Below are 19,464 nucleotides of genomic sequence, written 5' to 3'. Positions count from 1 at the left end.
AAATAGCATTTGGCAACAGCTTTATGGAGCAGTAGCTTTATTGAAGAATCTAGGTCATATTACAATTTGGGAATTTTCTTCATCCTGATTTTCTTCCTTGACACTCAACATGACCCTAAAGCAATTCCTCAATTTCCACCTTCTCGTGGAGGATTCACAATGGCATTTCTTGGCTCTTAGATGACCTACATGTCTTTGATTTTATTTAGCATTCAGCAAAACACCTGATTTTTCTTTGTTGTCTCTGAGGGTTGCATTTCTCCTAGAGATGAAGCTGCCGGCTCTGAATGATCACGTTAATATTCGGGTATTATTGTTGCGTGGTCAGTTGTGACTAGAACACAGAACCTTAATGTTACACTGTCTCAGATGGCCATACCTAGATGCTCTCAACAAGAAAATCAATACGGCTGGCACAGTGGCTTATGCGTGTTATCCTAGCATTTGGGGGACCCAGGAGGGAGGATCACTTGAGGCTAGGAGTTCAAGACTATCCTGGGTAACATAGCAAGACCCCGGTCTCTACAAAAGAAAAATGAAAAACGAGCCAAGTGTGGTGGTACATACCTGTAGTCCCAGCTATTTGGGAGGCTGAGGCAGAAGGCTCACTTGAGCCCAGGAGATCGAGGCTGCAGTGAGCTATTATTGCTCTACTGCACTCCATCCTGGGTGACAAAGGGAGACCCTGTCGCTTAAAAATCAAAAAGTAAGTAAATGCCCCAAGATTGGTAAGAAGCAGATTAAGAATTTTTTGGCAATAACAGTGAATCCACAAATCGAAATTACAAGCATAAACATGCAGTGCCTTTATACTAGAGTATTGCTTTTCTAGAGGAAAAAGGTAATGATGTGGTATGACTGTCAAGAAACAAGAACTTGTAGTTCCATGTTTTCTGAGCTTGAACATCAGAATCAGGTGGTTTCCTGACCATTGGTCTTTCTCCTTACTGTACATAGCTGCTTCTGTGCTCTCAGATCACAGTCAGAGAGAAATAAGCTGTGCGTGCCTCATTGACAGGAAGAGAAAGGTGAAAATAACAGGGTGTTTAGTTTGATCCTGAGGAATAGGAGAAGCCAGCTCCCTCTCTCTTTACCCCAGGAGATATAAAACTAAGGGCATTGGCTTGAGAAGATTAAATGGGTATGCTTCAGAAGGGATTAGCACCTAGATGTGTAGTGAGACCAAAGCTAGAGAAATGCCACATGGGCCTGAAAGACAGAGGAAGTCTCCAAGGCTTAGCTACCTGATAGCTAAGCTGTTTCTCTTGTCAAGGTATAACATAGGTCAGTTCAACATTGACAGTTCAAAAACTGAAATATCAGTAAAACAGTGGTTTGTTTTCCCTCATGGCTGTAGTGATAAGAAAAGTTTGAGTTGATGGTTAGGAAACCCCATCAAGGATGAAGACATCTACACAATAGCAGGTTCAAATAAACATCCCGGAGCTACATCTAATAATCTAACCACATTGTCTGTTGAATGATCTACTTAAATGACCTAGAGGAAGCACCTGAAAAGGTGAACCTGTAATCACAGGAAAGACATGTTTGCTTTGTTAAGCATTTTCTCTTGGACCATTCTAAACCTCATTGTTATCCATTACAGTAATTACCTGAGTTCCTTCCCTGTATTTCCTAGGGCACTGAATCAGAGAAATTTCATCCTGGAGATAGCTCTTCGCATCTAAAACAACTTGTTTCTGTACTAGTGGTTTTATGGAATACCTCTTTTGTTTATAGGATTATAACGCATGAGTGTCCCTTTACCAAAACAAAACCTATCAATTCCTTTCTTTGGTCAGAGTCAGAAATCATACTTGACTCAATCTAGACTTTTTGTTAGACAAGTTCATATTTCAGAACCAGCTGAACCAGCCACACAGCACAATTGCTTAATTATGCCATAAACTCTCTAAATTCAAGAAATGAAAATGACATTAGCAAGATGACATACCAGCATAGTATATTTTTATTTGGCCGCAAAGCATCCTACTGCTTGCTAATTCTCCCAAGTACTTTTAATTTATAGGACATAGTAGGTGCTCCTTTTCACATAAAGACTTTTTCCTAGAGATACTCAATAGCTTGGCTTTCTGCATAACAATTGATTAATTCAGAATTTGCCATCATATATACTGCATAGCAAATGTGGACATAATATCACAGACCCACAGGAGTCATTAGAATGTAGATTTGGGCACATATGGTGTCATTAGCAGCTTAGCAACAATCTCTCCCCCATGCGCCAGTAAACACTTTCCCATTATGGGCACCAATATGAAGACCAGTGAGGAACAAGCTTTAACAAGACAGAGTGGAGTGGCTCAGACTGAAGTTTCCATTGTGCTTAATTAAAAAGGAAATAAAGCAGAGATAGTGTAATATTCATGTGTCTTGGTGAAGGCTTTAAAAACAATTTTTTTACAAAGCTAAAACCGTCATTTCTGGGCCTGTTGATGGGCACTTGCACTCAAGTGCCATATCCTGAGTGGATTGGACATAAACAAGATCAAGAATAAAATGCACGCAACAAATTACCATAACACTTCTCCCTTTGTTACCCACCCACTATTGACTTTTCTATTTTTATGCTTTGTTAATGAAAAGAAAAAGACATTTATTGTTTTTTTTTTTTTTTGAACATGATCTCCCTTCTCAATGAAGACTGGCATTCATCCATTGGTTTATGATGGATGCGTATTTCATAAGCTATTAAAAATCTGTGACCTTTCTTACCAACCAGGTCTGAAACGCTTAAGATGCCTTTTGTCATCCAGGAAACTTTTTCTATTGCCACCATCTTCTATTTCCTCATAGATCTGTGCCACAGGTACAGAGCCAGGACAGAAGAGCCTAGGTAAAAACTGCTTTCTCAGCTAATAGAAATGAAGGAAGCTATTCTGCTTGTCTCTCTCTAACTCTCCTTCTACCTACATTTTCCCATTGCTACCCACTTTTTCCCACAACATATTTCAATATGTATTTTTCCACTATGCTTGCATTCTTTTGGCAAAATTAGACAGGAAGTCCTATGTAGCACTTCAGAAACGTAGTCTCTGGAAGTTGATTTCTCTCAAGCACATCTTGTTAACTTTGTTCATTTTATGAGAGAAATCAAAATAGAACACCTCCACTGTAAATAAGGGTGCTAAAACTGAATTTGGGCAGCTGGAGAGCAGGATGCATGTACCTCCAGATCATATTACTTAGAGAGCGAGGGAAAAAACGAAAGCAAAACAAAGTAACACATAACACAAACCCAAGAAAATTAAACAGACACATAAGTATGAGTCCCTGTGATGATGTAAACTGGAGACAAACCCATTAGAAAGCTTAAAAACATTTCTTAAATTATAATCTTAGAACCAGATCGTTGGTGAGAGTGCAAATCCATGACAAAGACAATTTTATAGATTATATTCCTGAGAAACACTGAACTGGGGACTGTTGGAAGGTACAGAGGTTGAGCTTCAGTGAGACTGGCCCATGTTGGGCCTGGATTTATCTGGCATTAAGAACACAGGCTAAATAGCCTTCAAAGCTGCTTTGTGACTGAGTTGAAACCAGCTGTTCTCCACTCAAAATGGACAGACAGGAACCTACAATTGGAAGAAAAGAATGAATTGAGCCTGTTGGGTGTGAATATTCATCCCTTAAATGAAGGATAGGTTGAAGCCTCAGGGCTCCGCAGTGAGATAGTTTGAGTTTGAATTCCGATTACAATACTATGGGCAGGAACACCTTGAACAAGTGTCTTAATTTCTCTAAGCTTAAATTTGCTTATCTATAAAACAAAAATTATAACAGTATCTATTACAAAGAGTTCTTTGTGAGAAGATAAACTAATCTGAGTAAAGCATTTTCCCTCCATAGTAAGCACTCTGTTATACAAAATAGCAATAACGATAGTGTGTGTGTGTGTGTGTGTGTGTGTGTGTGTGTGTATGGTGTTTTGTTTTGTTTGAGACAGGATCTCACTCTGTTGCCCAAACTGGAGTTCAATGGCACACAATCATAGCTTACTGCAGCCTCAAACTCCTGGGTTCAAGTGATCCTCTCACCTCAGGGTCCCAAAGTGCTAGGATTACAGGTGTAAACCAGCATGCCCGGTTTTCTAATAAAGGAATTCTTGCAACAGAAAAAAAAAGTTTTCCATGTTCTGCAAGAGTATCAACAGTGCAATACTTTCTATATTTCATTAAAACTTTTCCTAATATATCTGGTTAAGATCGTGTCTAATAAAATAAAATGTACTTGCCATTAAAATCTGTAGAAGACATTATTTATACATTCATTACATTCTTTATACAAACTAGTTTTGAGCGGTAATTTGAGAAATACTGTCAGTTGTCAAAAAGAGTTTGGGGGAAGCCTAACAGTTCACAAGGACTCTTAAACTTTCTGTCAGACAAAAGAATCAATATCCTTTCCTAGAACTTCTGATAAGTAGCTGAATGAACTACTCTCCATTTTCTATCCTTCCTCTGCTCAGCTGGTAGGATTTGGTCCTGAGAAGGTGACAGACCAGGGGATCTATAAGGTCCCAACAAGTTCTAAAATTTTATGATTCTAACCAACAGTTAAAAACAACTCAAAGTCATACACGGTTGTTCACACCTATATAGTCCCAGCTATTCTGGAGGCTGAGGCAGGAGGATCAAGTTCAAGGCTATAGAGCACCATGACTGTGCTTGTAAATAGCCACTGCACTTCAACCTGGGCAACATAGCAAGACTCTGTCTCTTAAAAATAAAATAAACCCTCAAGAGAAAGGCTCAGGAGAGGGAAGGAAGAACACTTGAACCACAAGTGAGAAAATCAGTCCTCACCATAGTGAGTAGGATATACAAACGTCTTTCATTCATAAGAAATACATGTATTCTGACAAGCTGGGCAGAAAATATTTTTTATTTTATACTATTTATTTATCTATCTATCTATCTATCTATCTATCTATCTATCTATCTATCTATCTGTCTGTCTGTCTGTCTGTCTATCTGAGATGGAGTCTCACTCTGTCACCCAGGCTGGAGCACAGTGGCACAATCTCGGCTCACTGCAACCTCTGCCTCCTGGGTTCAAGCGATTATCCTGTCTCAGCCTCCCGAGTAGCTGGGATTACAGGCGTATGCCACCATGCCCAGCTAATGTTTGTATTTTTAGTAGAGATGGGGTTTCGCCATGTTGGCCAGGCTTGTCTCAAACTCCTGACCTCACGTGATCCACCCACCTTGGTCTCCCAAAGTGCTGGGATTACAGGTGGTAGAAAATATTTTTTATAAAGCAAATCCTAATTTGTCAACACAAATTCAAAAATTCTTTCTCAGTAGAGTGGGGAGAAACAAAACCCAACAACGTATGCATTACTAGACTACTAGACTATATAGCAATTTATAGATTCCAGGATTACCGTTCTGTTGTGAACCAGTTCTAGAACAATAATGCATGCCTGGTACTTCTCTTATTCTACATTCCCAGATCCCAAAATTACCAATCTTGCCATATTTATTTTCAATATTTAAAATATTTTTTGCTGTCAGTAATGATGGATATCCAAGGTCCCTTCTAGTCAGGATGTTTCCAAAGTTTAAGCTTTCTGTCATATAAACAAAACTAACCTTATTTGATTAGTTCTGTAAATTACAAATTTTACATTTGCAGTATAATTAATCAGGATTCAACAGCACAAAACCCTGGGTAAGAAATATTAGTCTGGACTAGAGAAAGATTTAATGTCTGAGATCATAGAGTGGTTTGGCTGTAAAAGAAGTGGCAAGATCCCAATCAGGGAAGTGATTTAAAACTGAGTGATCTACTGTTGTGAAAAACTCAGTGGCCTCTGGGGTATGCTGAACAAAGCAAATTAATAGAGATAAAGGAAACCTCTTTGTTTTGGTTCCACCTATTCTCTTTAAATTACAAATTAAATACACATCTCTTCAAAATCATTACGAAAGATGATAAATAAAATAAAGATGATACTAATGTCATCAATAGACATTATCATTAATTCCATTAACCCTGCCCTTCCTCATTCGCTAGAGTGTCAATACTGTGAATAAGAAAAGACCTGGCCTTCTTATGTGTGTTTAGTACAGGACAGTGTTAGTGTTCAGTGGAATGGAAAATTGCCATGATCATTTGGAAACATATCATAGGGTAGTAAAAAGAGCTCTAAACAAAGAGTCAGGAGTCCTAGGTCCCAGTTCAGATCTTTCATTAACTAGTGCATTACCTTGGCAAATCTCACAATCTTGCGCCTGTAACTGTAAAATGAGGAAATTGAGCAAGAAGATCGCTAAGTTTCATTTTAGCTTAAAAATGAGATAGATACACACACCTATACATATATATATACACATACACACACAACATAAGCACATTAAAATAGATACACATATATACATGTAAAATATGAACATACATTGCAGCTATATATTTACCAGCTTCCAGATATATATGCACACACGGTAAACATATATACACATATATATAAAATACATTATATATGAAAATAACACCACTGGCATGTCAGTGACTTCAGATTATGTGTTTTTTAATGAGTTTTGAGGAGAAGTTTATTCTCATTCACACCTAAAATCAGCCATTTGAGTGATGGTTACATAAAGTGACTTGGGCATCTTTTAGATATGAAACAAAAACAAATTGCCCTAACCCAACAAAACAAGTTGCTGGCCTCACTTAGGGACTGACTTGTCAAATTCAACCTCTTTAGCATTGTACTCCAAACTCCTCATCAAGAAGCCACAACATCCTATGAATTTATGTAGAACATAGGAAATTGGTGAACCTTGACTTTGTAATATTTGTGGTTGAAATTATGTACACTGTATAATTTTATACTATTTTTGTATATACACTGTATAATCTATTATACAAAATAGTATACAAAATATTCTAGTATACAAAAATATACTATTTTTGTGTGTACACTGTATAATCAGCAGCACTGATTCATTTGATAGATATTTATTGAGTACCTACTATATTCTGTTTATTGTTCTAGGTACTGGAAATAGGTAAACAAGACCGATGTAGACCCTGTGTATAAGTAATTTGGTCTGTAATGTTAGATAAATGTTTGGACTAGCATGAGAACTAATGAAGCTGAAAAACAATTTGTAAGTCAAGGGTCCTCAATTTACAATTTCCCTTTAAGCATTTTCTAATGAGTCAGGACTGATAGCCTCATATCAGTTAAGTATTTTCTTAGTCGTCAAAACAAACACCTCCCAAATCTCAACCCCCACCACCTTCCCTCCCCAAACCTCCCTACCTCCCTCCTGAGCAATTTAAGGAACAGCCCTTGACACAGCAGGAAGCCACTGTGACCCTATGGCAAGGCTGGCACTTACAAATAGGATTCCTTTTTTACAACTTTATTGAGGTATACTTGACAGTTAAAAATTGTATATATTTAAGTTGCACAGCTTGATGATTTGATATATGTGCACTTGTGCAACAGTTGCCACATCAAGCTAATCAGTATATCCATCACCTCACATAGCTCCTTTTTTTTTTTTTTTTTTTTTTTTTTTAGTGCATGTGTGGTGAGAACATTTAAGTCTTGCCCTTTTAGCAGATTTCAAGTATACAGTACAATATTGTTAACAGTAGTCACATTATTTCACATTAGATTTCTAGGACTTCTTTATCTTGCCTAATTAAACTTTATACCCCTTGACCATTATCTCTCCATGTCCTCCATCCCAGCCTTAGCCCTCGGCAACCACCATTCTACTCTGTCTCTATGAATTTGGTATCTTTAAATTTCTCATATAAGTGAGATGAAACAGATTTATCTTTCTGCATCTGGCTTGCTTTACTTAGTATATTCTCCAGGTTCATCTATGTTATTGAAAGTGGCGGGATGTCCTTCTCTTTTAAGGGTGAATAATACTTCATTGTTTGTATATACTACATTTTCTTTATGCATTAATTTGTCAACAGGAATTTAGGTTGTTTTCATATCTTTACTATTGTAAATCACGTGACAATAAACATGGGAAAGTGGATATCTCTTCAATATATTAATTTCATTTTGATAAGATATTTTTAAATGATTTTTAAATATTTGAATATCACTCTTGCCTCAAAGTCAGTGATTATCATGACATTAACCAATACATGATTATCTTAAGCTTGAATTATAGAATCTGGACTTTTTGTTCCATTTTGAATATATATAGTATATATTTTTATTGTGACTGGAAGGTAGGGAATCAAAGCAAAAGAATTCATAGGTTAGAAAAAGGACTTTATTATGCATCTTCCCTTGGAGCAGAGTTGGAGGCATTGCATTTTATCACAAAGGCTAATTACTGATAAGAAAGTCTTATAGATATGGGCTTAAAAGTGTTTGCAGTGGCCCAAGAGCATATTTTACTCTGCATATTCATTACAAAAACTAACACACATGGAATCAGTAGGAATGGATAGACATCACAATGTAGTTGGTATCAATCTAGATGTTTCAATGATTGAGCTCAAAAATATGTAAATGCCACCTGTAAGCACGGTCATTAAGGATACTTATTTGTCCAGGCCCCCCAGTTTGAAAGAAAAAAGGGGGAAGACTGCATATCCTGAATGCACACTAATTATGTGCTTTGACTAAGGGCAATTCAGAAAGGTCATTGTCATCAGAAGTGACATCCTTGAGCCATCTGTTTTGGTACCCTTCTGACTTCATCTAATTAACATGATGGGATCTTGAACAATGCATAGTTAGAAGATCTCAATAGAACTGTTTCTCATTTACTAATGTGCATCTCAACTCATAGAAGTTGTTATTTAGGTGGGTGTTTTTGCCATTCAGCCATGGAATTCCACTAATTCTCAGATTTCTCTGGGGAAACCAGTGATTTCTCTCACCGACATCACCAATTGGAAAACTCCAGGAGGAATCTCTAAAAACTTCCTATTCTCTGTGCTTGTCCTCCATGAGGATGCTCAGATTGCATTTTAAAAGGGGTAATAGATCTTGTGATGTCTATACAGCCTGGGAAGCTGGGGGGGGAGTACAGTTGGAGTGAGGAAGCAAGAACTGAATTAACCCAGTACTAAGTGGGATAAATATGGTCTCTGAAGGGTCACTGCTGACCAAGATCTTTAAACATGAACTGAAAAGAAAAATGCAATAAGGAAACTAAAAAGAGTCAAATCTAGAGATGGGTTATATTTTAATCTCTCTTACTATTTCTGCATTTTTAATCACTGAAATAGTTTTAGGATGTATACAAGAGCTGGAGGTTGTTTTCCTGCATGTTCTACAACCTACATGAACTTTGAACACTTGGAGGAGAACAGAATCCCCACTTGTCATTGTCTCCCTGACATATTCCAGCATAGTGTTGTTGCCAATGCAAAGCAGACCTCATGTTTGTCTAATTATCCTTCACTGCTAATACAAGGCCTATCTGCCAGGCCCTGGGATTTCCTGCAGCCTTGGATAGCATTCAGAGGGCATAACACCAGCTCTTAATTATTTCTAGTTATGGGGGGGAAGAGGGAAAGCGTGAATACATGCAATACACTGATAATCAATAACCTCAATCTCTTTTCTACCAGTCAGCAAATAATCAAGCAAATAGCTCTTAATTTCATTCCCCCCATCTTTTTCTTGCTGTGACTCTGTGGTTGCAGTGTCATACATATAAGCATTTAAATATGATTTACATGTTAGAGACCCATAACTGACAGTGATTTTTAAACTATAAAATATATCAAATGAACATTTGTGATGTTATTACTTTTTGGAAAAGAATACATGGTGTTTTAGTGACTATAAGTTAGACAAATTGTCGAGAGAGGGAAGCAATCCCTGCAAATGGAGTAATCACCAGAGATTTCAGGAAATAATCAGAAATCCATCAGTGCCATGGAGTTAGGAAATTTTTCTGTGAGAGCCTTGAAGAGAGAAGGGCTTCCCAAGGTGAGGCAACAGCCTGGACTAAAGCTTTGAGTTGACCTTGGAGAGAGTTAACAGATGTATCAGACTAGTACACGGATTTGTACTGAGGTGCTCCAGAAACCAATACATATCTGGCATGGTGGGACCAGTAATGCAAGACCACAAAGGTAGGCAGAGCAGTTGACCATGACTCAGAGGCAATGTGGAGTCATGGCAGATTCTTTCACACTAATACTAGAGAATTATTGCAACAAATAAGGAAATAAGCCAGAGAAGAGAGAGAGAAGGCAGACTATTCCACAGACTTCAGAATCAACTCTTAAATCATTTAAGACTACAAAGAATGTGAAGGGTAAATTCAAATACAAAACAGTTAACACATACCTGTTTGGGGGTGGAAAAGGTTTCAAAGCATATGATTTATGACAAACAAAATAATTAAAGTGGTCTTTGGAGGTAAAAATACGGGATGTGACTAATCTAGTGAAATGAAAGAATGGTAAACACTGACTGTAATGATGTATTTGAATTGCTGCTGAGAAAGGAGTTGCTGCCCCATTGGGTGTTTAGTCTACATTTAAGCAACCCTACTAACTGAATCTTAAAAATGACATAGGCCCTGGTATCGAACATATCTATGCAGTATTCAAAACCATTGGGAGCAGATTTCAAGTAATCACCATCTACAGCTTTTGAGGAGCAGCCCTCTGTCTGCAGCCCTCACTCTATGGTTGGAGATGAACCCTTCTGTCCACATGTGCCATCTCCCCCCAGGGGCCTGCTGTCTGTAGTCCCAGAGAGGTGGACTGCATGCAGCTGACCACATTTGTTCTCTAGTAGAGGCTGGATGTGTAGGGATGACGTTATAAATAGCTGCTAAGAACAATGGATACCATGGAAATGGTTCAGAAGCATGGAATATAAAAAAGGAAGCAAGAAATTAAAGGAGAAAAAGAAATGAATCATCGCCAAAAATAAAAGGTAGATTGTTCTCTTTCTCCATCATATAGATATGTACCTCCCCCCTCATACACACACAGGCAGACACAAAGCAATAGCTGCCTTACAGTACTAAGTGACAAAAGCAGATTGCAGAACAATACATAGAAGACAATTCTGCATTTGTATAGGTAAAAATGATAGATCACTGGCAATTTTATATAGTTTCATATCTATAAAATCATAGGGGATAAAGACCTAGGCTTGTATATATAACTTAACAGTGGTTATCCTTTGGTGCTAGAATTATGCTTTCTTCCCTTTGTGATTATCTATCTATATATATATATACACACACATATATATATTATATATATATATTATTTTGGATGCACAACTAAGTAACTGTGTAAGTATAAAAATGAAATACATGAAAAAAGTGAAATAAAATGTGACAATTTAAAACACTTAAAAATGTTTGCATTTTTAACTTATAAATACACAAAAAGATTATAAGACTGAGTTATAATAATTTATCATCAATTTTCAATTTACTCAGAAGGTACCAATCAGTATATGTTAGACCCTGGGAAAACTGCTATGATTTTCTCCTAAACTACAGCTCAGCTTCCATTGGCTCAAAATTGCAACATCTCTCACCTGCAAGATATAGGAGAGACCCTTCTGGGACCATTTATTTACCATAGCTACCTCAAGACCTCTTAGGGAGGCAGAGACTAACTAAAATTGACCGCACAGATCCCAGATGTGTTGCCCGAAAGTGATCGTGATCACAAAAACCCAAACCTCAAATAATCAAGATCTCTTGGAGTAGGGCCCAGGTATGAGTATTTGTTTAAAAAGCTCCCTAGGTGATTCTAATATGCAGCCAACACCACTAAGCCAACACTACCACCAAGAACCATGGCTCTAATGGATTAATTTACTAAGGGTCATTTGAACTTGGCCTTTGGAGAGAGGTAAAATTAAAGCAGAGTATGTAGTTGATCAAGGCCAAATTGTTCCATGGCCCTGAGCCTTGTGAGAAAATAATTATGCAAACAGAATAAAAGATCATAGAATGGATACTTCTTGCAAAGTTAGTGAAGTCAGTGGGTAGCCCTCTCTCGTGCTCATTGTAGAACAATCTCAAACAGGTATTTCTTTTTGGGAAAATGCTCTATGTTAGCAGATTCCTGTCAAGGTACCGTTATTTCACAAAACATAGCAGAATCCAATTTTGATGCTGATGCCAGGGGACTAAAACCCTCTTGGGCACCACAGATTTCCAGTCATTTCCATAGGAGGATACACACTGATGCACAAGACATGCTGGACCCTAGCATAACAAGTCCCACTGTAGAGAAGCGGCCGTTTCAATAATTTTTACTCTGTATAATGTCTTTGGTTGCTGGTCTGCAGATTTACAGTGGGTGAAGGCAAGGGAGCCTACATTCTGGCCCCTGCCCTAATTTTTAACATATCAGGAAACTGAAGTTTTGATTTGTGTTGGTCTCATAACAGCAGAGGCCAGAGTTAGATACAAGTTTTAAGGTGCATTCAGGAATCCCCAAAATCCACTAGAATTTCTGATTTGGAGTTGTGACTTCTCCCTTAGCAGCAGCACAAATACGCATTTTTTTTCTTTTTTTTACTGACGATGATCATGATAATCATAACAAGTTGAAATTGTGTCATTAGCTGTCGATTGTTACATTTATTAATGCCAAACATGCTAGCTCTATGCCAGTTATCATGCTGAATCATCAGTGGCAACCTTTAATGGGAATTTTTATTCCCATTTTACTGTGAGAATACTGAGGTCACACAGAATGCAGACAACTGAAGGTTTAAATCCAGTTCTGATCCTGGTCTACTAAAGCCACAATGCCAATAAAAGTGGCTGTAGAGCTAGGTGAGAGGGGGAAGCGCCGCACTCATGACCTGCGTGCTCTTATTGCCTGATTTCTCTGTCTCAAGTCCACGGGCCTGGGTTTTTCAGCCACATTCGTTCGTTCATTCTTTCAGAGCTATACCTGATAGAACTCTACTACTCCCATTTTTTCATAGCCTGGCTGTATTAGATTTATTTTTCTGGAGCACAGTTATATATCTCACGTATTTTTAAGGGAGTTTCATTTTGCCACCCAGCGTAATCTTCGTTCCTGTGGTTTAGAAGGAAGAAAATACTGTTAAGCTCAGTCAGAGTTCTAAACAGATGTTCTACCTGTCTCCTTGTGAAGTTGTAGCAATGTATCACTTTCAGACATCTCAGCCTTGGCCTGCCAGCCTCTCTGTGCCCCATGCCAAGTGCTTTCAGATACTATGCAATAAGCAAAAACTGAGGTTAGCTTAAAACTACCAAAATCATTTTATTGTGATTCTTGAATGCATTAGCATCTGGACTTCGGTAGGGACCACCTGCTCTCAGGAAAATTACTACCGTCACATCTGTTCAGTAAGGGAAATGCAATTGTTCTCTGTTTTAAGAAACCTGACTATGTAAAAAAAAAATCTGACTATGATCTTATCAACATCAACACATTATTATTTTTTATAAGGATTTTTCGTTTTAAAGAAAGATTTGCCAGAAATTACTCTTTACCATCTCACTTTGCCTTTCTATTTTAAAAAAGAGTGGCCCATTTGCAAGAGTGTGATTTACACACACCTTGTGAAAGTTACTTCCACAACACATCAGATGGCAAAACACACTAGAGCTGCATTTATAGCACACTGCATTCACGTGATGCAAGAGCATTCCGTAGAAACCATGTTAAATGCAGGAGGAGTGTGTTAGGGTGAGACAGACTCTATGGAGAACTCAGAATAGAGCTGTGTTGATCTGCCTGGGAAGGGTGATGGTGCAGTCAGTCAGATAATATTTAAGTTCTGGAATGTGTACTGTACCAGATTTGCTTCAGTTAAAAACATAATCCAAAATGACAGTTTCACCCCACGTGGCTCGCCTTCGGGCAAACAGAGAAGGGGACTGCATAGGGTTCCCCTACCACTGTGTGATTCTGTGAACGATCAGCAACAGCCTGGATCCCTGTAGTCAGACAATGCCTCATCTAAACCCTAAGAAAGGACTAATGAGAAGGAGGAAGCACCATGCAGATCTTCTAGAATCTTGGCATAGCCTCTGAAGGGTAGTCACCTTGGGTTCCTGCATTGTGGAGGAGTTGCGTGAGCCTGAGATGGACCAGGGCAGGGGGAATGGGGAGAAGAGGGACTGTGGTGTGACACAAAATAAGCCACAGAGGCCCAGTCTCAGGACAGGAGACAATGGATGGGGGACACTGGGGGCACTGAGAAAATTCCTCAGCTGAGTTCTGACTCCTGTGGCCATGCTGAATGCCTTTCTCTTAATCCACCTTATCTGATGGGTGCACTGCTAAATACTGTGATTATAAAATGACAACTTTTCCATCGAGAGAGATGGAACAGATTTTAGCAGATAATGGAGATGCGAAACAAAAAAACAGAGTAGTTTTGTAAAAACAAAACTAACATGTTCACCGTGCCACACCCATACCTGATAAGAATGGATAAACAGGCAGAGTTGGGGACTTTTCATCCAGGCTGTGGTCACTGCGTACCAAGGCAGGATCCCTTTAAATATTTATTCGCTGGTTCATTTTCCTGTCATCTAGAGTGAAACCACATGCTTTACCTGAGCAGGCTTCTGGCTATATATAATAGAGCGACAGGCTGAAAGCTCACTGCTCTTCTCATCCTGATAAGAATCTAGTAAACGCAACAGAGAGAAATGCTAGTAAACCCACAACAAAATAAATTTTGAAATGATGAAGTGATAATCATTCTACAATTATTTTTTATATTTCAAAAGAGAAAAAATTTAAAAAAAATAGAATGGAAAAGAAAACTATGGACAATGCCATTCCTGTTGTCCGTAAAAATGGAGAAAATGTTTTATTTATAGAGGTAGATATAAAGTGATACAGGAAATATATCTGCTCCATGTAAATTTATTAAATGCAACTTTTTCTCTTTCTTTCTTTTAGATAAAAAACCTCTTCATGAAATAAAACCCCAAAGTAAGTTATTTTTCCTCTTGTGAATATAATTTATTTTCACATTTGCTGCCTTGCTGTTGTATTTGTTTAGGAGCTCAGCAGAATTGAAGTTCCTATGAAAGATCCAGGGCTTTCAAGGCCTCTCCTCATTGAGTTCAGAGTCACATGTCAGCGGTTTCAATCCAAAAGAAATATGCACACCCCTCTCCTCCCTCCCAGTAAAAGTAAATCTCTCCTCTTGATTCTTTCTGCCTCTAAGTCCATTTCTCTGCAAATGTCATCTAGGATTCTTATTTCTGAAGATATTTATCACATTAAAATTAATAAATATTTGTCAGTACATGCTTTCTTGAGAGCAGCCTTGAGTGAGCAGGCAAAAGCCTGACTACAAGTCTCTCCACCTAGCATCTTACCTCCTGTGGAATCCATGGCAGCTGGGCAGATTAGGACCCAGAACTCCATGGTGAAATAATTACGAGCTGAGAACTGGGGTGTTGGTACTGGCTTAGGCTCCTTGTACCCAGGCTTGCTTATGGGAGTGGCCTTTGCATTGTCTTCACTTTATGCGTCCTGTACAGTTGGAGAGAGGAGATGGCTGGAATGGCTAGCAGTATGGCATTTGACCTTATGCTCTTTAGTATCACCTGGACACCTTTTAAAATTCCCAGTTTCCAGGCTGTATCAAGGCTATCAGATTTTAAGGTGGAGAGTTTTCAGGACCCAGGAATCTCTATTTTTCAAAACTCCTCAAGTGACTCCAAGGTGCAGGTGGGGCTGAGAACCATGGTCTTAGAAAAATGTTTCTCAAAAGGTAGATCAGAATCCACGTGCATCAGAATCTCAGAGTGTGGCCAGAGCTTGTTAAATTAAATATGCACCACCTCAGAACAGAACAAATACATTTGAATTCCCGGTTGAGGAGCTCCTGAGAATCTATGTGTTAATATGTTCCCCAAGTCATTCTCATACATCAGAAATATGTAAAGGACGCTAGGGAAACTTCAAGATACTGGGGCAACATTAATACAGCTGTCATTAATAGGAGATTAGACAACTGCCTGGCTGGTTTGGTTTGTAAAGCTTGTGAAAGATGTCCCTGTCTAGCATCTCTCATTCTAGCATCAACTGAATGACTTTTGATCTTTTAAATCCCAGGGTATTAAAATTCAAAGAGCTTGGAAGAGTTAATAGCTATTATGAACTAACTTCTTTGAGAGAATTAAGACCCTGTGAGGATAGACAGAAATGGGTACCTTAGGACAGGGGTCACAAGACATGAGGGAAAAATCCAGTAAAGCCGTTCTTTTCCTATTTCCTTATGTTGCTTCAGGAAGACTGGAGATACAAAGATATCATTACTTGCAAAGTCTGAGAATTTGGGGAAACAGCAAAAATAAACATTTACACTTATTTCCCTGCTGTCTGCTGCCCATTAAAAAAAATCATTACTACTTAAGTATTGGTCCTCTGACATCATGCATGTTTGATTTTGAATTTATGGGAAGACTGAGTTTGGGGGCACCTGGCTGTGCATATGTGTGTTCATGTGTATGGGAATTGAGGGAAAGAGAAAGAAACAGATCACTGAATATTTGGCCTGTGCTTGTGTCAGGACCCTCAGGATGACAGGTGGAGTAAATGGACTGTTACCTTCCTCCCGGCCACATGATGCATGCTGTCCACCAATTCTGTTGTATAGTACAAAAAAGATCATAGGTATACATGGGGTGGCCAATGTGAGAGTTACTTAGAAATGCATGTATGTGTTTTTAAAATTAATTTCACGCTTAGTTTGTGAGTACTATGCCATTCTAATTTGGTTACATCTGTACTTCCAGCCATAAACCCCACAGAAGCTATTTCCAGTCCTTAGGGACTTCAGAATTAGTTTTTGCTTGGGGTTCTCGCTCCTGAGCACCATGCTTAATTGCTGGATACTGCAATGGAATCGCTTAAACTGTTTTAATTTGTGATTTCTCTAAAAATAAGACCTTAGAGAATCAATGTGATTGCAAAAGGCTCCCAGAGGAATCTGATCAGGGTTCTGTAAGCTGCATGGTTAGGAGTGCATTATAGAAATTCAGGCTGCACTTGTTCAGTGAAAGAGAGGCTTAGTGTGAGACTACATGAATCATCACTGATGCAAAATCAAAGTCGATTATGAAGCTAATTGAGAAACAACCTGTGCCTATATATAGCCATACACATGATCTTCCATAAGGCCTGGCAGATAGGAAACATCACTCAGAGCTCTGCACAGAGTGCTCCATGAGCAGACGGGCAGAGGCACAAGCTCAGAGTTGCAGGGAGGTGTAAAAAGAAAGTGGGGTCTTAAGATATCTGTTGGCAAATCATAATGACAAACTGGGGAAAATATGTGCCCTGCATAGCTCATGAAAGCACTTATTGTAAATGAGATAATTTAATCAATTACGTTTCCTAATGTACTAAACTGAATGTTTCATTTTCTGCTTCTGCACATCTTAAATTATCTTCAGGTGCTTTATGAGATTTAATCATAGTTAATAGAAACTTCATTACCATCAAATGTGCTTTCAATAAATGTTGTGTAACAATGTCAGGAGGTGCAGTAAAATATGGTAGGTTCTGAATGGCAAACACGCACCCCCAGAGTCAAACTGAAAAATGGTTGCGTTGAGACAATAAGACTCTTTGGAGTCTTAGAAAATGCCTTTTTCTGAAAGGCTGTGAGCTTCTGAGTAGCAGCTGGTTTGGTAAGTTCACCTGAAGGGGTGAAAAGGATTTAGCTTTTCCCTGGAAGATAACTCCATATTATGCAGTCTCTCTTCATCTCCTTTCCATGCAGTTTTGTACCTAACAGAGATGAGTGCTCAGCACAAACTCAGTTAATAGTTCTAGAGCCAGCTACCTCCAGGATATCTTCAGTTGAATATGTCCTAATAACCTTAATCTCAACTTCCTCAAAGTTGAAATTATCCTTTTCTGTCCCTGTCCTTAATCAAATCCTTTTCCCATCTTCTCTATTTCAGGGAACAGTATACCATCAACTCTGTGTGTAGGGCAGAAACTTGAAGAGCCTCCAAGAGTCCTCTTATTTCCTTCATCTCCCTTTTCCTGCTCAATACCCAACAATTCATCACAATCTGACTATTCTGCCACCTACTAGATCTCAAGTTCATCCGCTGATCTCTATCTTCACTCTGCTCAAACCCATCCCTTCCTTCCTTCAGCAACTTACTGAGTGCTGACCTTGTGCTAGGAGGTGTTCTGGGTGTTGGAGAATCAACACTGAGCAGAACACATACAGTTTCTCCTTCTATCAAGCTCACATGTTAGTGAGGAAAGACAGGAATAAACAAACCAGAAAATGCGTAGTGCTGAGTGGTGGTAAGTGTTATGAAGAGAAGCAGAGCAGGGTGGGGGGCACTGACAGGGTTAGAGTGAGTGATGCTTTTTGATGTAAAGTGTTCAGGGGTTTCTATAATCAAGTTATGTAGCCGGACATGGTGATTCACTCCTGTAATCCCAGCATTTTGGAAGGCTTCGACAGGTAGGTCACTTGAGGTGAGGAGTTCGAGACCAGCCTGGTCAATGTGATGAAACCGCATCTCTACTCAAAATACAAAATTTAGCCAGGTGTGATGGTGTGCACCTGTAATCCCAACTACTTGGGAGGCTGAGGCAAGAGAATCACTTGAACCCGGGAGGTGGAGGTTGCAGTGAGCTGAGATTGTGCCACTGCACTCCAGCTTGGGCGACAGAGCAAGACTCTGTCTCAAAAATAAAACAAAACAAAATAAAATAAAAAATGTTTGAGAATAGACATGAGGGGAGAAAAACAAGGAAACAAACACTCTGGGTAGATGGGGTATGAGCAATCAAGGCAAAGGAAACAGCAGGACACAGATGCTATGAGGTGGGAGTTTGGTTGGAGTCTCTAAGGGCCAGCAAGGAGACCAGGATGTCGGCAACAGAATGAGAAGTGGAGAACAGTAATAGCTAAGGTCAGAGAAGCGAGATGAGGGAAGAAAACTTTGTTTTGTTATAGTTTGAGTTTGTTATAGGCTACTGTAAGGACTTTGACTTTCACTCTGAGGAAGCTGGGAAACCATTCAGGGTTTTTATTCAGAGTGACATGACCTAATATATTCAAGGATAAACTCTTAACTGCTATGTTGAGTGTAAACCTATAAGGAACTAGGGCAGAAGCAAGGAGATCTGTCACAATGACCTATCGTAACAATAATCTGTTACAATACCTAGGCTCTTAATCTAGCTTTAAGATGATTGTGGCTTGAGCCAGCTATGTAGCAAGAGGAATTGTAAAAATGGGTCACATTCTGGATGTCTTTTGACAGCAGAGTCAAAAGGATTTTCTGATGTTTTGGGTGTAGAGTACAAGAGAAAGAAAAGCATTATGGATAATTCCAAAATTTTGGCTATGCAACTGGAAGAATGGAGTTGGCCATTACTGGTATGAGGAAAACTTGGCATAGCAAACCTGGAGGGAGAATCAGGAGTTCAGTGTTGTAAATGCTAAGTTTGAGATACCTATTAAATATCTAAATG

General features: G+C 38.8%; 1 protein-coding gene across 2 annotated transcripts in view; it reads left to right on the top strand.

The window, feature by feature from the left end:
* UNC5D (unc-5 homolog D (C. elegans)) overlaps window positions 1–19,464 on the top strand; it is a 584,569-nt gene that overhangs the window by 475,905 nt on the left and 89,200 nt on the right. For both annotated transcript variants that reach the window (XM_011960721.1, XM_011960722.1), the window contains exon 8: window positions 14,902–14,934. In XM_011960721.1, coding sequence (XP_011816111.1) covers window positions 14,902–14,934 — 33 coding nt within the window. The remainder of the gene's footprint in view (window positions 1–14,901; window positions 14,935–19,464) is intronic.

This window comes from Colobus angolensis, unplaced genomic scaffold, assembly GCF_000951035.1.
Source record: "Colobus angolensis palliatus isolate OR3802 unplaced genomic scaffold, Cang.pa_1.0 Scaffold52, whole genome shotgun sequence".
Taxonomy (NCBI): Eukaryota; Metazoa; Chordata; class Mammalia; order Primates; family Cercopithecidae; genus Colobus; species Colobus angolensis.
The sequence above is the reverse complement of the archived record's forward strand: the minus strand, read 5'-3'. Positions and strand labels throughout refer to the sequence as shown.